At 42.0% G+C, this 19,407-nt stretch overlaps 1 protein-coding gene across 2 annotated transcripts in view; it reads left to right on the top strand.

Annotated features, from left to right (window-relative positions):
- CFAP61 (cilia and flagella associated protein 61) overlaps window positions 1–19,407 on the top strand; it is a 258,593-nt gene that overhangs the window by 36,468 nt on the left and 202,718 nt on the right. For both annotated transcript variants that reach the window (XM_082359538.1, XM_082359537.1), the window contains exon 8: window positions 4,646–4,805. In XM_082359538.1, the coding sequence (XP_082215664.1) occupies window positions 4,646–4,805 (160 nt within the window). The remainder of the gene's footprint in view (window positions 1–4,645; window positions 4,806–19,407) is intronic.

Here is a 19,407-nt window from a genome sequence, read left to right as displayed (position 1 = left end):
CTCGCTCACCCTGGCTCACGAGAGCCAGTTGCTAAATCTTTAGGAACTTGGCAAGCTGCTTCTTAAACACAGCCATTGTCAAAAATTAAGTTATATCAACTAACAGTGTAGTAAATTATACTAAAAACAAAATTCATAAATCCTCAAAATTCATTACTTTGTAATTGTTTTACTCTTATTTGTCCTCTTGGGGTCATTTATATCTGTGGTCTCTGCAGAGTGGAAATACTGTGGCTACGGCTACTGCGCATCTTCTCCCAATTCTCTACTCAGTGACATCACACCAAGAGCTTACAATGGGCTGCAACGGGAATATTTACACCACAGAAATTGGCAAATGTGACAAATAAGCTTTTCCCTACAATGCCGATTAGGCATTAACCAGCACACTATACTTTTAGGTGACCAGAGATAACGGGACATAGTACACCAAGCCTGTCCCTTCCCAAACCCGTCCATGGGTCACAGGCCATGGCTGTGGATGCCCTGAGAGCCATGTCTGCACCACTGGGGAACCCTCGACTAAAGGTTTTTAACTGCGAGCACTTTCTTAGACTTAATCGCAACTTTGGAGGAGTTCTGAGTCATCACTTTGCTGCAAGTTGCTTTTCATAACTTTATCCTGGCTGACCTTGACATCTGGTGTTTACTCCAAACTGCGATTTCAGGGCAGGGCGGTTGGAGGCCAAGGGCAGCTCCTAGAGACAGATGGGCAGAGCGTCTGCCTTGGCAGCATCTGCGACGTGGGCAGTAGCGGTCCGAGGAGGCACTGGGGCAGAGCCTGCCAGGCCAGCCATGCCTTTGACATCAGGCAGGAAGGATCAGAGCTGGCAGTGGTCACAATGAGGGTACCCAGAAGGGGTGGGTGACGTAGGGCTTTTTAGATGGAAGCATGAACGATGCAGTGCACACGGGCCTATAAATGGACCTGCTTGTGAAGGCGCGGCCACTGCACACGTGGTTTATAGCGATCTGAGCTTTATGCGTCATCATATGGATCCTCAGGGAAAACCAAGGACAACAACAAACTCCCAGTTTGCTCTCCAGTGTGAGATAATTAAAGGCACCTTTGTGGTGGAAAGTATTGGTTACCTGGAAGACAGACAGCAGCCAGCAATCAGTGCCTTTTCACTGTACACGTAAGAAAAAAAAGTCCATCAAATCAATTTATTTTTCCAGAAAACACACACACACACAAAGATGCATTTGAATACTCCCACAAATTCATATTTAAGAACAGTGCTTCTCAAATCAGAGCAGTCATCCCAAAGAAACCTGAAGGAAAAAGCAGACACTGCCACAATACGTCCTCGCTCTGTTGAGTCCGTCATTCTTCACTTTTGTGAATTGTCACAGTCCTGAGATGAAAGATGGGAATATAACAGGTTGCAGAATTGGAGAACGTGAAATCTTTGTTCCTAATGGTGAAACGTGTTTTGCTCATTTTCATCAGAATGTGTGATCCATGCCATTTGAAATCAAATTCCAAACATGACGAGCCATTAGTGTAATAGCTCATTACTAACAGCAGTCTTATAAATAATACATTCTTATCATGCACATGCAGCTCGCCATGAAGCCAGCAAAAGGTATTTCAGGCCATGGAAGTTGCATCGTGCCAGCGTGGCTCTAGATGAGAAGGACATCTCCATGTGAACCAAGATGGATGCCAATTTTCCCTGCCGAGAGGGAGGCTGGCCGGCTCTCTCTGCACATATGGTAGAGGGATTGGTTAATCAGCGTCTGCTGAGTCTTGGGCCTAAAATTACAGAGAAGCCAGACAACTGTGGCTATGCAGCCTTTGTTCACGCGTGCAAACAAGACAAACAATCACTTGTTATTTGGGAAAAAATTAAAATGTGTATTTTGGACTTCTATTAAAGTGTCGATGGCTTTATAAAACAGCTGTGTAAATCCAGCCTTTTACAGCTAGTATTTTGGGGAGCATGTAAAGAAAAGAATATGCATGGAAAAAATTAATTTTTAAAAATTCTTTTTGTATTCCAGTATTTGGGAGAAAGTACAGGGAGTCTTTACTTTTCAAACACATCTTTGAGAACAAGTGGTTTTAAACCAGAAGAGAACATTTGAGAACAAACAGTTTAATACCTAATTTTTTTCTCTGTTGTTTAAAGGAGTGTTGTAGCTTCTTTCTCTACTTTAGGAAGTTAAAGTATTAACCATTTTCTCTGACTGGGCACTTATGGAATGATGCTGCATTCTTAGGAACAGGGAATGCTGACGATTGTTGAGTTTGTTTGTTTTTTTAAATTTATTATTTATTTTTGGCTGTGTTGGGTCTTCATTGCTGCACGTGGGCTTTCTCTAGTTGCGACGAGCGGGGGCTACTCTTTGTTGTGGTGCGCGGGCTTCTCATTGTCGTGGCTTCTCTTGTTGCAGAACACAGGCTCTAGGCGCGCAGGCTTCAGTAGTTGTGGCATACAGGCTCAGTAGTTGTCGCTCGCGGGTTCTAGAGCGCAGGCTCAGTAGTTGTGGCACATAAGCTTAGTTGCTTCGCGGCATGTGGGATCTTCCCGGACCAGGGATTGAACCCATGTCCCCTGCATTGGCAGGTGGATTTTTAACCACTGCGCCACGAGGGAAGTCCTGTTGCATTCTGCTTCCTGGATGGAATGGCTGTCTAGAGAAATAAAGTCTGAATTCTGGTGGGATCGCACCCGCCCAGTAAATGCTGGTTTCTTATAAGAGCTGTCAGAGTCAAATCAGTCACCAGAATTTGCTTAAAAGTCACATAATGATCAAAGGAATTATTTATGTGAAATTTATTTATTTTCCTTTTTTCCCAGTTTTATTGAGATATAATTGACACATAACATTGTATAAGTTTAAGGTGTCCAACCTAACATTTTGATTTATGTACATATCGCAAAATAATTACCACCAAATAAGATTAGTTAACCTAAGAACTCTGCATTCTCTCTCGCCTCTTTTAAAATTCTAAATGCTTTCCTTGCAGAGAAGAATGAAATACAGAATTACCGATGGAACATAATAAAGAATTTCAATCACAGTCATCTCTCAATGTGGTATTAAAATTTGATAGAATTAAAATTCGTTGTTAATTTATAATATTTCAGTACCAGTAATAGGTACTAGCTCAGCTAGTTACTCACAAAAAGATAAGTTGTTTCCTCTACTCGCAATACTTATGACCCCAAATGTGTTGCATTTTTCCCATACCAGCCAACTCTCCAGCTTCCTAGACACCAGCTAGGTGTCCTGCAGTTTGATTCACTTCTGACACTGCCCAGACTTAGCACAGGCCCTACAGTTTAAGGACTCAGGCCCACAAGACTGTCCCCTGCCCCTGTCAGATGCCAGTCACAAGACCCAGGTTGTCACCTGTACTTTCAACTGACCGACTATAAATCAGGGTTTCCCATGACCCCCTCCTTGGGTGTGACAATCTGCTGGAAAAGGCTCCCAGAACTCAGGAGAACACTTTACTTGCCACCATCGATTGATTGTAAAGGATACAATTCAGGAACAGCCCAAATGGAAGAAGTGAGTGGGGGGAGGTGGGGAGGAGGGGGTGGGGAGCTTCCATGCCCTCTCTGGGCTCACCGCCACCCAGCACCTCAGTGTGTTCACCAGCCCGAAGATCCCGAGCCCCATCATTTAGGGGTTTCTCTGGTGGTTCCATTAACGACTGATTAAATCATTGGCCACTGGTGGTTGAACTCAATCTCCAGCCCCCTTCCCTTTCCCAGAGGTCGAGGGGACGGGGCTGAAAGTTCCAACCCTCTAATCACAAGGTTGATTCCTCTGGTAACTAGCTCCCATGCTCCGAAAGTCACCTCTTTAGTGTAAACTCAGGTGTGATTGAAAGGGGCTTAATTATGAAAAACAAAAGATGCTCCTCTCAGGAAATTACAAGTGTTTTAGGAGCTTTGTGCCAGGAGTGAGGGATGAAGACCAAATATTTCTTATTATGTCACACTGTCACCCTCATCTTGCCACTTATGTGTTCCTCATCAAAGGCCTAAAATGATGAGGGCCATTGCAAGAGGTTCAGAATCAGGTAGGATGCTGGGAGGTGATGCAGTTGTAGGTCAAACACACCTGGTGAACAGGTGCAATGAGTTTATTTCACTCAAAGCTTCCCACCAAACCTCCTTCCTCACATCTCCTCCCCGTGAGACCATCCAATCAAACAAATAAATGAGTTTAAGAAAATCGAAGAGTTCCTACCTGATGAGGAGTGAACGACCATGAATTTTCTCTGAACCGGGGGTCAACCAGATGGCTACTAGAACAATGGCCAGTCTTCCTGAGAACCGCATGGTGGAGGGGAGGAGAGTGGATGGGAGGGCTGGGCTTGCAGTGGGGAAATAAAAGGGTATGGGGCAGGCACGAGCATTGTCTAGGCAAAGTTCCAAAGAGTTTTCCCTAAAGAACACCCTGGTGGCCTCCCTAAGTTATATACCCACCTCTGGGATTGCCCACAGTGGTCGTCCACGGCATCGTTTTTTGAGCCTGTCCTGTATGCCGTGCATTGCTCTGGACACTAGGGCTGCTCCCTCCCTCAGACATCTCCGGGTGCCCATGGGCTGGGGCTCCTGGGAGTTTCATGATGAGCATTCACCTGAGGTTGGACAGTCATGCGATGTTTTGGACATTTCAGGTGGATGGTGTAGCTGTCGGGTTCATGAGCGTGTGCTCGAGAGTGAACATGCAGCTCCTGCATGAGTGCTTTGACTTGGGGCCCTTCCACGGACTCTGCACCCCGCATCCCGACGACGTCCTGGAGCCACCCCAAGAGCTAAGCGTTCAAGGAAGTTCAGGTACAGTGGCCATCACAGGAGCGTGTCAGGAATTCAAGCTTTACATGCTGTGCTGTGCTCTTGGCTACGTGCTGGAACTAGGTGGCACCTACTATAGCTCTGTCTCCAGTCCCCTTTCAGGAGTAGTTCCTGGTCCTCTCATCCTTGTGCATGTATCTGTGAGCACAGGGAGTCAGGGGTGCACTGCGGCCTTGCCACTGCAGCTTTCCTGAATTCAGAACATCTACCTTCAGATGTTCATTGTTAGAGGTAAGCTGTGGGGAAATAATTGATAGCATTTCAGGATTTTACTCAGACACACACGTACAACACAAAACCTGAATATGATGAGTGAATTTTTCAAGTCAAGAACTCGAGAAATTGGGCTTCCCTGGTGGCGCAGTGGTTGAGAGTCTGCCTGCTAATGCAGGGGACACGGGTTCGAGCCCTGGTCTGGGAAGATCCCACATGCCGCGGAGCAACTAGGCCCGTGAGCCACAACTACTGGGCCTGCGCGTCTGGAGCCTGTGCTCCGCAAAAAGAGAGGCCGCGATAGTGAGAGGCCCGCGCACCGCGATGAAGAGTGGCCCCCGCTTGCCGCAACTAGAGAAAGCCCTCGCACAGAAACGAAGACCCAACACAGCCAAAAGCAAATTAATTAATTAAAAATAAAATAAAATAACAAATGTTCAAGTACAATTGGTGTCTAAAAAAAAAAAAGAATTCCCCCACCCTTGGTATCTAATCAAGTTCCTTTCTACCTCCCCTTGATACCTAACCAATTTCTAAAAAAAAAAAAAAAAAAAAGAACTCGAGAAATCATATTAAGTTTTTGTCTTTTTAAAATTTCTTTAAAATTGAAATATATAGTTGATTTACAATGTTGTGTTAGTTTCAGGTGTACAGCAAAGTGATTCAGTTATACATATATGTGTATATATATACATATATATTCTTTTTCATATATGCCTTTAAGTTTTAATCCCAGCAGTTAGAGCTTCTGTGTTTATGTCTTCAACAAATTATTATGTAATACAGGTCTATTGCAAGTAGTCAATACTTGCACTGATTCTAAAATAATGTCTGTATTAGGATTTTCACCAAGTGAAACTAGGTCATCTCAAACTTTGGTATTTTAATTTAATGAGGTTTTCCTGCATCCATGAGTATCTTTGAGGTTAAGTGTTTCGGTTCTTAAATCAAGCAGATGCAAGGAGAGTGTGTAAATTCACTTCTCCAAACCTGGGTTTCCTCATTCATAGAATAAGAATAGTAGTAATACCTCCCACGTGGGGTCTCGCCGAGACCACTCACATCCAGGGCTTTATTCAGTGTCTTGGGCAAAGTTAGCGCTCAGTCAGCATGGACCATCATTTCGAGTGGTCATTATTATCACTTTGTGGTTGGCCTTTCACCTAGTTGAGTCTTGCCAGGTTAAAATCGGGGCGTTTTGAATTGCTCTACTTTCTTGTGTCTGAGAGATTATACCAAGACTGTTCAAAAAAACAGGAAGAGGAGCATGTTGGGGGCATGATTGACAAGCAGAGGACTTGTTGATCTGAACAACGGCAGGTGTGGGTTTGGCAGATCTTATCCACTGGACGGGAAACCAAGTGCAGGCAGCTCGTCTGAATGTTCACAGTCGTTACAAAGAGCTTGCAGAGCTGAAGCTGGAGAGGTGGTTCCCTTTTGTACTGATGACGGCGCTCTTCCCGAAAGAGAGCTTTGAGGTCTTTATTGTCTAATGGTGAAGGCTGGCTTGCCCTTGCTTCTCAGCAGAGACGCAGGAGAGTTCTGAAGGACTTTTCAGCATGAGACAGTCCTGAACAAAAAGTTATCATTGTCACTTTCGAATGTATCAATACAATATAAATTCTTCTCGAAGGCAGCATTAAGTAAGTTTTATGGCTCAGTTTTCTCATGTCTAAGATGGAGATAAAAATAGTATCGAACCCAGAGAGTTGTTGGGAAGATTAAACGTTAGAATCTACATGATGTCCTTAGCTCTGTGCCAAACACAGAGTAAGTTCTGAAAAAATTGAAGTCGTTTTTCCTCTGCCTGTGACTGTTGTCATTATTAAAAATAAATTGAAAAGATATAGTCCTTTCCAGTGTGTTTCTGAGTGGCTCTGAGGTTACATAGAATGACTCGGAAGTTCCTATCTTAGAAACTTTATGGGCAGGAACAAAATTCAAAATTTAGGCTGAACCCTGGACTTCAAAACACACATAATCTATCTAGTACCTCTGTCTAGCAAAAAGCCCCAGAGATATGGAAGCTGAAAGAAGTCCTACTTCTCTCTACCATCTTTAATATTTTTACTTAAAATTAGTTGATCTAGAACAGGATGGTAAGTAAAGGAGATAGGAAAACTTCTCTTGTTATTTTGTGTGCCTTGTTTATTTTTGAAAATCCAGGTTTATGTTCACTGATGCAAAGATGATTATGAAGTTGTCACTAGGGAGCACTATTGTAGACTTCCAAATAACTCAGGGATGGATTCTCAAATCGTCAGCAGCTCATTATATCTAAGAAAAGAGTCATCAGCACATTTTGCTGCGATCTTCCCATCAACAGCAGCAAAGAATGAGGCTCCAGAGAAAATCTGAAATGTCCTATGATCTGCTGTCCATTTTCTTTTCTGATGAAAGTCTCAAGTTAAAGGAAATATAATTTCTCTAAAATGTGAACTAAAATGCTTGTTTCAATGGGCACACACCATTATGCCCTATGCCTTCAATTTTGTTTATGCTTTTAACTTTTCAAAGGATTTTCATGTATATCATCTCATTTTATCCTCATAACTTGATGTAGGAGAGCTAGGAAAGGTGACACCTGCCCACACTCCCAAAAGGTGTTACAGCTCAACAGGGGCTGACCCAGAACCCAAATGAGGCTTCAGCTTGGCAAGGTGACTTCTTATCTAGGATGGCTGTGATTGAAAACTCCAATGGTGGGTCTGCTACACAAATACATGATCAATTTTTTCATTTCAATGAGTTATTTAATGAGTTATCACTTTTAGGAGTTCTAGGTGACGTCTATGTATATGTGCGTGCACGTGAGTGCTTTGGACAACTTCCATCTTCTGGAATATCCACCTCTGTGTCTGTGGGATTTGCCAGAACTGTGTGAGGCCACTCTGCCCTGCTCCAGAGGCAGGCTGGAAGTGCCAGGACATTGACACCCCAGGAGCAGCCTCTGCTTCCCTATTTCTTGTCCCTGCACCCCTACTGCTACTTTCTCCACCAACTCCCAGGTAAACAGTTGTGCTTGAATCCTTGACAGACTGTACCTCTGAGAGAACACACCCCAAGGCACTGCTGGTCTAGTCTTTTCCCACCAGCTGTGAAAACATTTATTTACACACAACTGACAGGAGTCGGGGTATAAATACCCCAGCTCCCTCACCCCTTGGGTGGGATAGCTCTGAGACACAAGTTTTTTGCTGTTTCTCAACGTTCCTCCAGTATCACCTCCAGCTAGTGATCCGTGTGATGACATGTGTTTTGTTAGCTGCCTTCCTTTCCCATTCTCTCTTCCTCACTTCCCTACTGTGCTTCCTGGAGTCACCTCCCAAATGAACTCTTGTTCTCAAATCCTGGACTCAAGGTCTGCTCTTTTCCCACAAGCCGTGAGACTTGCAATTTCACATGAACCTCCACCCTTCCAAGCAGAATAACAATGTCATGGCTTGACATTCCTGAGCTCACACAGTGGTCCCCCTTCTTTAGCTACTGCACACATTGTGATTGACTTGCTATCTCATCATTTCAGCCATATCAGAAGTTTCCATTGGATCTAAAAAGTGTAACCATACACATTCACTTTGCATTTTACTTGAATAATTTTTACATGATCCCATTTTTTTAGTCACCTATTCTTCATATACAAATTATTACACACACTTGTACATTTGGGTTTTTATCTATTAAACCTTGGGACTAAACTGGAACCAATGTGAACAAAGTCAAAGTGATCTTGGGTGGCCTCGGCCTGCAGCGGCTTGAAGCAGGATTTCAGTTCCCTGACTGGGAATCAAGGTTGGGCCACAGCAGTGAGAGCGCTGAATCCTAGCCAGTAGACCAATATCCAGTGACAAGGCCCTGCCCCTTCGGCTTTGCAGAAATGAATTCCCACGCAGTCAGAAAGTAGTAAAACAAAGTGTTTATTAGGAGGAAAGAGAGTACGTGTGAATAGGCACACGGGCGGACTGAGACAGAGGGTGGTAGTTTAAATCACTTACATGGGGCATTTCTTCTGGGTTTCCTTTGGCCAATCATCTTGCTTTGCCTGGTTCTGAGTCCATATTTGGTTTATCTCAGGGTTCTCCCATGTGTGCGTGCGCATCTCTTAGTCAAGATGGATTCTAGTGGAGAGGACTATGGGTAGGTTGATATCACTCCCCTTTTGACCTCCAAGGAGCCTTTCTGTGCATGTGTAGTCGGAGAGGTCTCCTTGACCTCGAGAATGAGGAATATGTGGTCTTTTATCTCTTATCTGGGCAGGACTCAGCTCTTCTCTTTCTCCTCATCTTGGAGTATCTGTCCACAGGGGACAAACTCCAGCTGCTCAACCTGGGGCCCATCTATCTCCTGCCTCATAAGGATGCAGATTTTGTCCCAGTATAAGGAAAATCTAGTAAAAGTTTATTTTTTATTAAGTGGAGTACCTAGTTTAGAAGTAGCAAGTTCCCCAAATACTGGAAGAATTCATAAAGAGTCATAGCTGCTCAGGAAAGGGCTTTCTGCTTGTGTAGGAGATTGTACTAAATGAAATCTAAGATCCCTCAAATGGCAAGAGTCTGAAAGCTTAGTGAACACGCAGCGGCGACCGTGTGCTGGCAGTTTATGAATATTTTCCTTCAGCGACAATACAATGGCTCAAGACAATATTTTTTTTTCCAGTTGGCTCCACCACTGGCCCTGCCCAGGGACTGCAAATCAGGCTGTCTTTTGTTGACTGCATCATCACAATAAAGACTTTGGAACCAGAATGAGCTGGCAATTTTCTTGATGACGCAGAAGGCAAAATAGGGCACAGCCTGCATTTCCACAGCTGTATTGGCATCGAAACATTTACCAGTTAAAATTAAAAAACTGAAAACAAGTGGAAGACAAAACTTTTGTTTGTCACGTTGGCTGGTGTGACCTGGGGAGTGGGAGTCTCGGTTTTGAAAGAGCCCTGAAAGGTGAATCTCAGTACGCACACAGGGCCCACCACACAGAGTCTCTGTGACCTCGACGTGCCCTTGGCAGGGAGAAATACAATTTCATACAACAGAATCGTGGGTGTCCCGAAGAATATCCAAGGCAGCCCCTTATAACCAACCCACCCAGGAAAAGTGCTGCTTACTCTACCTTTATTTTATTTTATTATTTTTTAAAATTTATTTATTTATTTATTCTTGGCTGCTTGGGTCTTTGTTGCTGCACGTGGGCTTTCTCTAGTTGCGACGAGTGGGGGCTACTCTTTGTTGCAGTGCGAGGGCTTCTCATTGCGGTGACTTCTCTTGTTGCAGAGTGCAGGCTCTAGGTGCACGGGCTCAGTAGTGGTGGCTCGTGGGCTCTAGAGCGCAGGCTCAGTAGTTGTGGCGCACGGGTTTTGTTGCTCTGTGGCATGTGGGATCTTCCCGGACCAGGGCTCGAACCCATGTCCCCTGCATTGGCAGGTGGATTCTTAACCACTGCGCCACCAGGCAAGTCCCTTACTCTACAGTTAAAAGGCCCTTTGAAATATAATTTTCATAACATCTCCATCCAAAAACATGGCAATGTTGCCTTTTAAATGAAAGAAAATCACTCTTGCTGTCAGGAAATGTTTCTTTGTGTCTTGTTTAAATTTCTTTCATGGAACTTACACTTGCTTCTTACCTCAGGGTCTCTCCTCTGCAGGGCGAGAAAATGTCTGGAACAAAGATGGCAGGGCTAAGAAACAATGGCTAAACCTAGTCTGATTTATCGGATGGTGATAGCCCAGGTCTTCTAGCCTCTCTTCCTAAGGTTAGATTGTATATGCCTGGGTGGCTTTCTGTTTTAGTTTATTCTTCTTTTAACTTGGATTCCAAATGTGGATGAAACATTCATCTACAGAGCATAGCAGTATTTCTGCCAAGAGGTTTGCATTCTGTGTCTCAGACCATGTATTTACCACCTGGTACGTTCTGTATTTATTGAACTAGTGACCCACTAGGACTCTGTATATGTTTGCTCGGGCTGTTTTAGCAGACTACCACAGACCATGGCGCTTAAACAACAGAAATTCATTTTCTCACAGCTTTGGAAATATAGAAATCTGAGATCAAGGTGTCAGCAGGGTTGGTTTCTTCTGAGGTCTCTCTCCATGGCTTGTAGATTCTTTTCCTTGTGTCTTCACATGGTTTTCCCTTTTGTTCCTGTCTGTGTCCTAACCTCCTCTTCTTATAAGGACACCAGTCACATTGGCTTAAGGGCCCAGCCATCTGACCTCATATTACTTTATCTCTTTAAAGGCCCTTTCTCCAAATATAGTCACATTCTGAGGTATCAGGGGTTAGGAGTTAAACACGAGTTTTGTGGGGACACGATTCAACGTGTAACACCTAGAATCCAGTGTCAGCGGTTCTCTGGAGCCCTGTGGTCAAGGCTGTATGGTAATAATGCCGATCATGGCAACAAGGTCCCTTCTACTTAATGTTCATGAAAGCCTGATATACTGACTCATATTTGTCACAATTTAAATTTCATCTTTTTTTTTTTAACCACCGAATGTCTTTTTAGTATATGAAGGTAACAAAATTGCGTTCTTCTAAAACTTTAGCCACTCTTGCCAACTTTGGTTTTCTAGAAGTAACTATGTGAGTTCTAAGGCTTTGTTAAAGATGTTGACAAAACAAATGAGTAATTCCAGACTTATGCCCAGGCTGACATGATTATCTCCAAGGTTGGTGGTGTCGACGAAAAATTAATCAGTCAATCTAAGAAAGAAACGGGAAATTTTATTGGAGCCAAATTGAGGATTATAACCCAGGAACAACCTCTCAGAAAGCTCTGAGAACTGTTTTACCCCTTAGAGGTCAAAGCACAGTTACATAGGTTTTTGAGACAGAGGGCTGTACATTAAATGATGTAGATAGTTTGTACAAAGTGGTGGGTCATTGTGATCACTTACAAGGTCAAGAAGGAATGTTACCTTTTTTTTAAAATTTTTATTTATTTATTTATTTATGGCTGTGTTGGGTCTTCGTTTCTGTGCGAGGGCTTTCTCTAGTTGCGGCAAGTGGGGGCCACTCTTCGTCGCGGTGTGTGGGCCTCTCACTCTCGCAGCCTCTCTTGTTGCGGAGCACAGGCTCCAGACGCGCAGGCTCAGTAGTTGTGGCTCACGGGCCTAGTTGCTCCGCGGCATGTGGGATCTTCCCAGACCAGGGCTCGAACCCGTGTCCCCTGCATTAGCAGGCAGATTCTCAACCACTGTGCCACCAGGGAAGCCCAGGAATGTTACCTTTTAAGGAGCTGTCTTGTGGGTGCGGGGAGAATGTTGCTGTTTATGGTTGAGCAGGTACTTCCGCCAGTGGGGAGGTCTGGTCCATGCATAATGTCGATACACAACGCAGATACACAGCACAGGGGGAGAGAGGAGAACAAGGGGCAGAGAAAAATGTTTATGTTTAAATTTTCCATGACTTGCCTTAGAATACGAATTTTTACTTCATCCACATTATAAACTCTTGCATGGGTTCCCTGGGTGGAACCCCTGGGCTGGTAACATACCAGGAAGAAGGCCATCCAGACTTGCAACCAGTCTTGTCAGGGTCATTGCCCCGGAGGCCTTTTGATTATTTAATAAAACCTAGTGCTGATTTTCCACCTTCATTCAGATACTGGTTTCCAAGCCCTTTTGAAATCTTTAAAAACAGCAGCAACGCATGAGGATACCCTCTGAAGACTCCGTTATTACGCAGAGCGCAGGATGACTGGGAGCCACTGGTGAAGTGATGATTCTGCTGCGATCGCCACCAAGCAGATTCGGTTCTCAGTGGTCGAAATACAAATGCATTTGTATATAGGACCTGGAGGTCTTTGAAAGAAAAGTGGCGTTATTTATATTCGTTATGATCGTTATGTACTGGGATTATTTTCTCAGTAGGCGATGTGTCTTTTGCCCATATTTATGAAGCAGGGGAGAAGGCATTTAATGAATTTCAAGAGTGTATTTGACTGTAAAACACACCTCTCTTAGTACATTTACATGTAAATAGCCCTTTTATTTGTTCTCTCTGGTGACCTTTCTTCTTTTGGGGGTAGATCGCACTTTGTTGTTGTTTTATATTTCCAAATGGGAGACTGAATGATAATAATGAAAGATTATGCAAAAAATCCATGTTTAAAATAATGTTGATATGGCACTTGTGTTGCAGGATAATTATAGTAATTTGGCTCTTACACTATATGGAGTCAGGAGTTAGTTGCTAGAAAATACGGTGGTAAGGGTGATTCAGAGGGTTTTCATCCCAACAGGCTGTTTGATCCTGCTGACTTTTCTCTTGAAAATCAATTGCTTGCGATGAATACTCTGAATTTCCCCTTGATTAAATTGGCTGTTGGCGGGCTGCACCCATTGCACTGGGGTCACTGTGAGTTCTGTGTCTGTTTACACAGGGGTTTTGACGACTCTTAAAATATCACGGAGCAAATTTAATCCAAGCAAGCGAAGCAACTGAAGAGGCAATTGCTAAAAATCAGTCTTTGCACGTGGCAACAAGGGAAAACATATTAATTCTAAGCCCAGCGTGAAGCCGGTTAATTTCATTACGGGGTCGCAAGCCTTTTCTCCACTGCGTAGTGCTCTGGCTTTGGGTGTTTTCAGACTTCCAGGAGCACGTGGGCTCACTCAGTGGAAGACCGGGGACAGTCACCTTGGACGCTGGTTCCGACTTCAGGTTCATGTTTGACGATGTTCCATTTCCCTTCAAGGTTACTCACATATTCAGATTTTCTATTTCTTTTGAATCAACTTTAGGAAATTAGATATTTCTAGAAAAGCATCATTTAGTATACGAAGGTTAAAAAATGATTAGTGTACAGTTGTGGATCTACATAGGTATGTATCTCCAGTGTGTATGTTTGTATATATACATACACACACAAACACATATGTATATAACAGTATATATATACTCTTAAAATGATTAAAGAGGACAATTTAGGTGATATACACAAACTTTATTTAACACTTCATGAAGTAGACAGTCTCTTTTCAGAGAACTGCAAAATGGGCGAGAAAGCAGGAAGCTTTTATAGGATAAAGAATAAAGAACAAGAAAGAGAAAATACCTGATTGGCTGGGGTCCTGCAGTCACCCTTGTTTGGGGTGAGAAGGTCCAGGGTTGGGTTGGTGGTTGGGGATTGACTGAAGGATCGACTGCATTTCTGGTCGTGTTGCATTTACGAGGACACGAAAGTGACCCAAGTTTTGGTTTGCTGACCTGGCACGCCCCCATCCCCACCCTGGGCAGGAGTGGCTCCATCTTGGGCCTAGGGAGTTATTTCAGCTCTTTATATATTATGTCTCCAACTCCGTGTGGAAAAAGACTTGTCTTTTTTTATTGAGTGCTGATTTCAGTCTACATAAAATATTTTTAGAGAAAAGAGAAACATAAGTAAATCCCAAAACTAACTATACAAAAAATTATTCATAATAAGTGTGAGAAAATATTCAGCTTCCATAAAACTGAAATGCACGTTAAAACCCAAGATGTTTTTCTCCCCGCTGTTGCCTACTAAGTTATAAATATGTGTTGTAATTAAGATGCTCGGTTCTAGGCAAGAAGCTTGGCAACTAGTCCTCGGTTTCTGACAGCTATGAAGGTTGTATTTCTGGAATACAGTCCAGAAATGGTTACCAGAATCCATTAAGTGCTCATATTCTTTGACCTCAACTGTAGCAAGTCTGAGGAAATAATCCTAAATCTATAAAAAGATACACGTTCAAGACTTTTCCCTAAGCTTAATCATAATACTAAAAATGAACGAACAGAAAATATCCAAGTAAACAGACAAATTAAAAAACCCCAAATCTCCCTTAAGAGAGGGATGGCTAAACTTGTGAGTATTCACTGGACAGCTATGCAGTAGCCTTTAAATTTATTTATTTATTTTTGGCTGTGTTGGGTCTTCGTTTCTGTGCGAGGGCTTTCTCTAGTTGTGGCAAGCGGGGGCCACTCTTCATCGTGGTGCGTGAGCCTCTCACCATTGCGGCCTCTCCCATTGCGGAGCACGGGCTCCAGACGCGCAGGCTCAGTAGTTGTGGCTCACGAGCCCAGTCGCTCCGCATGTGGGATCCTCCTGGACCAGGGCTCGAACCCGTGTCCCCTGCATTGGCAGGCAGACTCCCAACCACTGCACCACCAGGGAAGCCCTGCAGTAGCCTTTAAAAAGTTTACAGACAGTGAAGGGAAATGGGTACGATATAATCTTACGTGAAAAAAATAAACGCGATGTGAATTGAAGTGTGAGTAAAACTGTCTAAGAAAATGACAACATGGACCTAGTCACAGACAGTTCCTTTTGTTGAAGACAAACTTTCTGGCTTGTAGCTGATTGCAAGAGCTTTCAGGAAAGCATCAGAATAAAGCAATAACTATTTGTGGATGACAAAAGACTTAAATGGCTGTGGCTGAAGACCTTATGAGAGTTCATTTAAAAATTACTCAGTTGACAAGGAAACTTGGTTGTTTCTGTGGCATACTACATTTTAAAATAATAACTGGCATATTGGTAACATTATGTTGTCCTTGTTTAATATCAGGCAAAGCAGTACTGGGACATACGGACTGCAAGGACATTGACAAATTTCTAGGCAATTCATGTAATTCCTGAAATATTTATATTAATAACACTTGCCCATACAAACATAACCTAGGGAAAGTTAAGCATCTGTTCCTGTTTGACAGTGCTTTTCATGCAACTCCACACATCTATTTTTTTTTTTTCCTCATTTTGTTTGGTGGCTGCATATGGGTGTGCCATAGTTATGTTCATTCTGTTCTCTTTTTTTTTTTTAACATCTTTATTGGAGTATAATTGTTTTACAATGGTGTGTTAGTTTCCGCTTTATAACAAAGTGAATCAGTTATACATATACATATGTCCCCATATCTCTTCCCTCTTGCATCTCCCTCCCTCCCACCCTCCCTATCCCACCCCTCTAGGTGGTCACAAAGCACCGAGCTGATCTCCCTGTGCTATGCGACCGCTTCCCACTAGCTATCTATTTTACGTTTGGTAGTGTATATATGTCCATGCCACTCTCTCACTTTGTCCCAGCTTACCCTTCCCCCTCCCCGTATCCTCAAGTCCATTCTCTAGTAGGTCTGTGTCTTTATTCCCATCTTGCCCCTAGGTTCTTCACGACCATTTTTTATTTTTTTTTAGATTCCATGTATATGTGTTAGCATACGGTATTTGTTTTTCTCTTTCTGACTTACTTCACTCTGTATGACCATCTCTAGGTCCATCCACCTCACTACAAATAGCTCAATTTCATTTCTTTTTATGGCTGAGTAATATTCCATTGTATATATGTGGCACATCTTCTTTATCCATTCATCTGTTGATGGACACTTAGGTTGCTTCCATGTCCTGGCTCTTGTAAATAGAGCTGCAATGAACATTTTGGAACATGACTCTTTTTGAATTATGGTTTTCTCAGGGTGTATGCCCAGTAGTGGGATTGCTGGGTGGTATGGTAGTTCTATTTTTAGTTTCTTAAAACCTCCACTGTTCTCCATAGTAGCTGTATCAATTTACATTCCCACCAACAGTGCAAGAGGGTTCCCTTTTCTCCACACCCTGTCCAGCATTTATTGTTTGTAGATTTTTTGATGATGGCCATTCTGACCGGTGTGAGATGATATCTCATTGTAGTTTTGATTGCATTTCTCTAACGATTAATGATGTTGAGCATTCTTTCATGTGTTTGTTGGCAATCTGTATATCTTCTTTGGAGAAATGTCTATTTAGGTCTTCTGCCCATTTTTGGATTGGGTTGTTTGTTTTTTGATGTTGAGCTGCATGAGCTGCTTGTAAATTTTGGAGATTAATCCTTTGTCAGTTGCTTCATTTGCAAATATTTTCTCCCATTCTGAGGGTTGTCTTTTCATCTTGTTTATGGTTTCCTTTGCTGTGCAAAAGCTTTTAAGTTTCATTAGGTCCCATTTGTTTATTTTTGTTTTTAGTTCCATTTCTCTAGGAGGTGGGTCAAAAAGGATCTTGCTGTGATTTGTGTCATAGAGTGTTCCGCCTATGTTTTCCTCTAAGAGGTTGATAGTGTCTGGCCTTACATTTAGGTCATCACACGTCTATTAATTTCTGATATCTTTCTTTTACAAGGTAAAAGAACAGATCCTTTGAGATTTTCTAAGGGGGCTCTCTGGAAAATCAATTCAAGATCAAGCTTTTATTTAGGATTTGATTTTGGGAAGACAAAATACCAAAGGTTGTCAAACACCTTTAAAGGTTTGAACACCTGATTTTATAGGACCACAAGTCACTATGAAAAAATACCTAGTTACCTATTTAATCAAAATAACACTAAAGAATCTAAAAGTAACTATAGGAGGTGACATGGTTGTAAAAACAAACAAACTTTAGCTCTTTTAAAAGCAAGAAGACTTAGTTCTCTTAGTCAAGGACATAATAAAGGTCCACATAAAGCACAGGAAATTATTCTAATAAGACATAGAGTCTTTGTTTCCTAGGCAGATTACTTAAAAGGTAAATAAAAACCTTTGCTATGTCTCATTAAGATAGACCAATAACCCAAGAAAACTTTGTTGTTTTAATAGAGGAAAAGCCAAATTCTAGTTTTGCATTCAAGTGTTATTGATACTAAAGCTCATTAAAAAAAGAAACCTTATAAGTAAATCTGTCCAACCTTTACCAGCTTTGACCAACCACTTAACATAAAATTTCATTCCATCAACCATCTACAACTTTCTGTATCATTCAGGTTTTGTCCTATTCCTTCCATTTCTTATTCTGAAACGAGTCAATTTCTTTCTTTTTTACCTTAACAAAAACACATTCTATGTTCTTTGCGTATTTTTCATACTAAATTGCTTCCCTTTATCCTTAATATTTCTAGTAATTTCAATTATATATGTTGATTATAATTTTTAACCATTATAGCCTTCATTTTATAGAGAAAATGAGGAAGTAGACAATTGTGGATTGTCTATCATATACTAACATTTCCTAGCAGACTAGCAAATTTCATGAATTTCATAATTTTTAGAGGTATATGCTTCTTTACAGCACAATTTTTTGACATGGCATATCCAAATAGCTTCATTAACAGATCCAAATATCTTTAACCCCTCTGTAAAAAAAAAAAAAAAAAAATAGAAGCCAAAAGTATATAAACTTAAACTTAGTAATGAATGTTTTAATGTTTTATCTTCTTTAGAAATGATTTAGAAGTTTGCTAAATGTTTATTACTTAATTTAGCATAACTCGAGTGTAGACAGTCTTGGGGTGTGGTAATGAAGAACGGGTCCTAGACAACTTTGCTCAATTCCCCACTTCATGTTGGTGTGCCTTTCACATTTAGATCTACCATCCACATGGAATTGATTTTCATGTGTGCTGTGGCAGAGGAATTGTTTCATTTAAAAAGTATAGATATCCAATTGACCAAGCACCATTTACTGAAAAGGTCATCATTTCCCTCATTGTAGTGCCACCTTTGCGTAAATCAATTGCCCATATTGTATTTGTGGGTTGATTTTTGGGATTCTTCACTCCTTTTTTTTTTTTTTTTTTCTAATTTATTTATTTTATTTATTTATTTTTGGCTGAGTTGGGTTTTTGTTGCTGCGTGCAGGCTTTCTCTAGTTGCGGAGAGCAGGGGCTACTCTTCGTTGCAGTGCACTGGCTTCTCCTTGTGGTGGCTTGTTGCAGAGCGTGGGCTCTAGGCGTGCGGGCTTCAGTAGTTGTGGTGCGTGGTCTCAGTAGTTGTGGCTCGGAGGCTCTAGAGCGCAGACTCAGTAGTTGTGGCACATGGGCTTAGTTGCTCCGCGGCGTGTGGGATCTTCCCGGACCAGGGCTCGAACCCGTGTTCCCTGCATTCACAGGTGGATTCTTAACCACTGCGCCACCAGGGAAGTCCCCTCATTGATTTTCAGTTGTTCTTCTTTTCTAAAATGAGTGTTTAAACTATAAGTATTCCTCTATGCTTGGATTTAGCTGCACCTTACAAGTTTTGTTTTATAATGTACTCATTATCAATATTTTTGAAATTTCATTTTATTTATTCTTTGGCTCATAAGTTATTTAAAAGAATATTTACTCCCAAACATATGGGGATATCCTATTTATCTTCTTAAAAAAAATTTTTATTATGGTAAGAACACCTAACATGAGCATTACTTTCTTAAATTTTTAAGTGTACATTGGAGTTTTGTTAACTACAGTCACAGTGTTTTCAGCAGATCTAGAACTTATTCATCTTGCGTTACTGAAACTTTACACTTTTGAATAGCATCTCCTCATTTCCCCCTCCCCCCAACCCCTGGCAACTACCATTTTACTCTCTGCTTCTATGAGTTTGACTTTTAGATACCACATATAAGTGAAATCATGTAG

The sequence above is a fragment of the Balaenoptera borealis genome (genome assembly GCF_965194805.1).
Source record: "Balaenoptera borealis genome assembly, chromosome: 16".
In the NCBI taxonomy this organism is placed as follows: domain Eukaryota; kingdom Metazoa; phylum Chordata; class Mammalia; order Artiodactyla; family Balaenopteridae; genus Balaenoptera; species Balaenoptera borealis.
Note: the sequence above shows the minus strand (reverse complement) of the source record. Positions and strands in the feature narration are given on the sequence as shown.